The 4684-nt window shown below is 42.3% G+C and overlaps 1 protein-coding gene across 1 annotated transcript in view; it reads left to right on the plus strand.

The window, feature by feature from the left end:
• Positions 1 to 3291: 3291 nt before the first annotated feature.
• LOC147022767 (uncharacterized) overlaps positions 3292 to 4684 on the plus strand; it is a 5988-nt gene continuing 4595 nt past the window's right edge. Inside the window, exon 1 of the mRNA XM_085890307.1 lies at positions 3292 to 3325. Within this exon, the coding sequence (XP_085746433.1) occupies positions 3292 to 3325 (34 nt within the window). The remainder of the gene's footprint in view (positions 3326 to 4684) is intronic.

Raw genomic sequence — 4684 nt, forward strand, 5'->3', positions numbered from 1 at the left:
TGGCCGGGGTTCGAAAAAGTCAGTTTTCTGTAGATATGGGTTGCAGGGTGTTTCACGTATCTAATAAATAAATGGCAGGGTCTTTCACGTATCTAATAAATAAATAAATTTCATTTTCTGTCTGTCTGTGTGTCACACCAAAACTACTGGGCCAATTGGCACATGGACTAAGTTTGACCTCATGATGAACATCGGCTACTTGGTTTCATCTGTAGTTCTGGGGGTTCAGTAGCGAAGATCGAAAAAAATTCTCTATGTAAATGTGTATCATGTAGCACTCCCTGGTGGTGGTGGTGGCAGAGGGTATTACAGTCAGCTGTGGAGATAACTCACATTTTTGCACTATACACATCTCCAGAGAGTGGGAAAGCTTCTCCACTAATCAGAAGAGGCAGGGGAAGAGGGGATAGGAGTCTGGAGGTAGGGGTATGCAGGTGTGGGAAGAGGTGGAAGTCTGGAGGGAGGGGGTGAGGTGAGAGAAGGCAGGGGGAGGGATGCGAGGAGGGAGGGGAGGTGGGATGAGGGAGGTGAAGGAGCAGGAGGGACCCAGCATTGCTGAGCACCCCTGATTGTCAGGAATAAACGGCATCGACGTCACTTCACGTTTGCCTACGCTGTCACTGATGACTCACGAACAAGTGATAAAAATAATTCAGCAGCAGAGGGGAGCATGTAGCATCGGGATTCTCATGTATGTACTACTTGCGAATACCTGCAGATGTAGAGGAACCCGAGTAGAATTTGAAACAGTAAAGGGCTTACCTTTTGTAGCTTTTCTTGGTTGCTTTATGCAGCTTTCTTTGGCTTGGAGAGCATGGGAGTTTACATACATGCACATACAGCTCTGGAAAAAAAATAAGAGATCACTCCAAAAAAAATTTAAATCAGTATCTCTACATGCATAGCAGCCATTCCATTCCAGTGTCTGTTGAATTCCAACACAGGCACAGCTCATTCTACTTGGTGAGGTACTGATTAGGTGATCACCTGAACTAAATCTTATTTAACAAGGAAAAGTATAAAAACCACTGCTGTGGTCATCACTATCCTCTTGCAATAGGACCAGCTGGAAGGAAAAAACAGTGCTAGTAGTACCTCAAAAGTAATTGGAATCAAAAAAATAACTATTGACCATGCCAAAAGAGTTGAAGAGAAGTTTTGAGTGAGGAAAAGAAGGGTTCAATTCTGGCTTTACTGGCAGAAGGATACAGTGAGCGTCACCTTGCTTCCATCCTTAAAATTTCAAAGATGGCGGTTCATAAGAACAAGGTCAAGCAGCAGACATTGGGGACAACAAAAGCTACAGACTGGCAGAGGGCGAAAACGACTTTCCACTGACCGGGATGACCGCCAACTCATTCAAATGTCACTCAACAACCGTAGGATGACATCAAGTGACCTACAAAAAAGAATGGCAAACGGCAGCTGGGGTGAAGTGCACGACGAGGACGGTTCAAAACCGGCTCCGAGGGGCAGGGCTGAAGTTGTGCAAAGCGAGAAAAAGCTCTTCATCAATGAGAAGCAAAGAAGAGCCAGGCTGAGGTTTGCAAAAGACCAGAAGGATTGGACTGTAGAGAACTGGAGTAAGGTCGTTTTTTCTGATGAGTCCAATTTTCAGCTTTGCCCAGCACCTGGTCGTCTAATGGTTAGACGGAGACCTGGAGGGGCCAACAAGCCACAGTGTCTCACACCCACTGTGAAATTTGGTGGAGGATCGGTGATGATCTGGGGGTGCTTCAGCAAGGCTGGAATCGGGCAGATTTGTCTTTGTGAAGGACTCATGAATCAAGCCACGTACAAGGCTGTCCTGAAAGAACACTTGCTTTCTTCTGCTCTGACAATATTCCCCAACTCTGAGGATTGGTTTTTCCAGCAGGACAATGCTCCATGCCACACAGCCAGGTCAATCAATGTATGGATGGAGGACCATCAGATCAAGACCCTGTCATGGCCAGCCCAATCTCCAGACCTGAACCCCATTGAAAACCTCTGGAATGTGATCAAGAGGAAGATGGATGGTCACAAACCATCAAACAAAAACCAAGCTGCTTGCATTTTTGCGCCAGGAGTGGCATAAAGTCACCCAACAGCAATGTGAAAGACTGGTGGAGAGCATGCCAAAACGCATGAAAGCTGTGATTGAAAATCAGGGTTATTCCACAAAATATTAATTACTGAACTCTTCCCAAGTTAAAACATGAGTATTGTGTTGTTTATCCCAAGTATCCCAAGTATTGTGTTGTTTAAAAATGAATATGAACTTGTTTTGTTTGTATTATTTGAGGTCTGAAAACACTGAATCTTTGTTGTTATTTTGACCAGTTGTCATTTTCTGCAAGTAAATGCTCTAAATGACAATATTTTTATTCAGAATTTGGGAGAAATGTTGTCAGTAGTTTATAGAATAAAACAAAAATGTTCATTTTACTCAAACACATACCTATAAATAGTAAAACAAGAAAAACTGATATTTTTGCACTGGTCTCTTAATTTTTTCCATATATATATATATATATATATATATATATATATATATATATATATATATATATATATATATATATATATATATGAATACATTCAACATCAATGAGTGCAAACAGCCTGAGAAGCATCTATGGAGCAAAAGCAAAGTCTGCAATGGCTCTCTGGGTCCTCTGGAAAGGTCACATTACTTCCTGTGAACAAGTCCTCATCATTGAAGGGCAAAGTGCATCTTATGCTCTGGAACAACTTTGAAAAGCATGCCAATGAATTGTGACCATATGGTTCACGAGTGGTTTGCGAAACATGATTGGTATTTTAAATATTATTAATTGTAACCCCAAAGAGAATCCCACAAGATGACTTGAAACAAGGAGAGTTAGCCTTCACTATTATTTATTTCATAACACTATTGTCTCTTGCTACACTGTAGCTAGAATAAATAAAATAGGATGATCTGTTTATTTGTTGAGCAATGTGTGATAAGTAATTACAACAATGTGAAATCTTTCTGTGAATTTCACAACATATCAATCATTCACTGCTGCCCATAGGGATTGCTGACTCAAGAGGCCAAGGTGAAATATAATGGAGAATGGGGAAAATACAATCTTTAGCAGAGGCCTGTAGATTCTGATGTGAGAAGGAAAGGTGTGCTTTTCCCAAGGTAAAACCTAGAAAATAGAAAAGACAATTGTAATGAGGCCTGCTGTGAGAGAATGGCCAGATGACATGGGAGTGCTTGAGAGGAGTTAGTCATCGAGATGACACTGGGGAGATGCATGCATTAATACATGCATGTGGGTGATGGAGCTGCCCAGGTGCATTGCAAGCGCCAAAGGTGTGAGGTATTACATAAAGCTGAAAGGAGGGGAAGGAGGTCAGGTTCCTCCCCCCTCCCACACAGTTTGTACACCTAGAGCCATTTTGATCTCCTGAAATGAGGCAGAAAATGCATTGACTCTGGAAATGTCTGTTTCCGTTTGCTGCCGGCCTACTGACCATCATGCTGAAAGTTCCATCAGAAAACACGTAGGTGTCTAACGAACGGACAGCAGGACCTTATGTTTGTGTCGTGAGCCAGGGACTCTGAGCCTCCCAAGACTTTACTTTTAAAGCTCATAGCAAACAAAATTGTTGGGGCACCTGAGTGGTGTTACACCCTTCACACTTTTCTCAATGGAATTGGCCCTGGTTTTGAGAGCTGTTGTGTGGAAATACTTATCTTTCTTACTTGTTGAACAGCATGGAAGGTGATCTGATTAAGCATGGGACATTCAAATTCCTAATATTTAATACAAACACATCAAATTCCAACACTTGAGCTGTCGAGCCTGGGTTTCAATCCTCGACCGAATTATAAACTGTCATCCTGATGTTTCGCAGGCAGGGTGATTCAGCAATATCTGTGCCATCCCTCAAATGGACATTACAATGGGCATTCCATCTGCTAGGACTGGTTCTTGGTGGACTTAAAGATCCCATGGTGTCCTTCGTGATGAGTGTGCGAATTATTACCGGTACCTTGAGCAAACAAATTACAAATTCCTGCTATAACCCACAGGGGCACTGCATCAGTGGCAAAACTGCGTCCTCAGCAAATGATCCCCCATCCATGTGCTGCACACGAAAGAACAAGCAGCAAAGCAATTTCCAAAGTGTAGACACAAATCAAGTAGGTTTCAGGATCAGCAGGTAGTGTCAAAAAGGGGGAATTCAAAGAGACAGCATCCAATGGAATGAATACCGTTGCATGTTTATGTTTGCCTTCCATGAGAGAAAGGAAAAGGTTACAAATCTCATAAAAAACTGGCAATACTGTGCAATAATACGAAGAATCCCCACACATAAACAAAGAGACGTGCATACCTGTCAAAGTCTCAGAGAAGTCACCAGATCTTCCAACATTGGAGCACACGGGGAGCGGTTCAGTCCAAGAAGACATTTAACACCAAATACATAAGGTGAATGTATTTTGAGATATGCTTGCAAGCCCATCTCGCTCCGTACAGTGTGAGATGGGGTTTTACGATCGCTCCTGTGTGTGTGTGTGCGTGTGCGGGTCTGTCTGGTCTGTCTGTCTGTCTGTCTGTCCGGGCCATTTTTTTTTTTTTTTACATTTTGAGGTTTTGTCATCAAATTTTCTACAAACCTTCATCATAAGAATATGGAGAAGATAATTAAAAAAATTGGGTCAAAA

Source organism: Eptatretus burgeri, chromosome 7 (assembly GCF_056783735.1).
Source record: "Eptatretus burgeri isolate ZD-2024b chromosome 7, Ebu_testis_v1, whole genome shotgun sequence".
Taxonomy (NCBI): domain Eukaryota; kingdom Metazoa; phylum Chordata; class Myxini; order Myxiniformes; family Myxinidae; genus Eptatretus; species Eptatretus burgeri.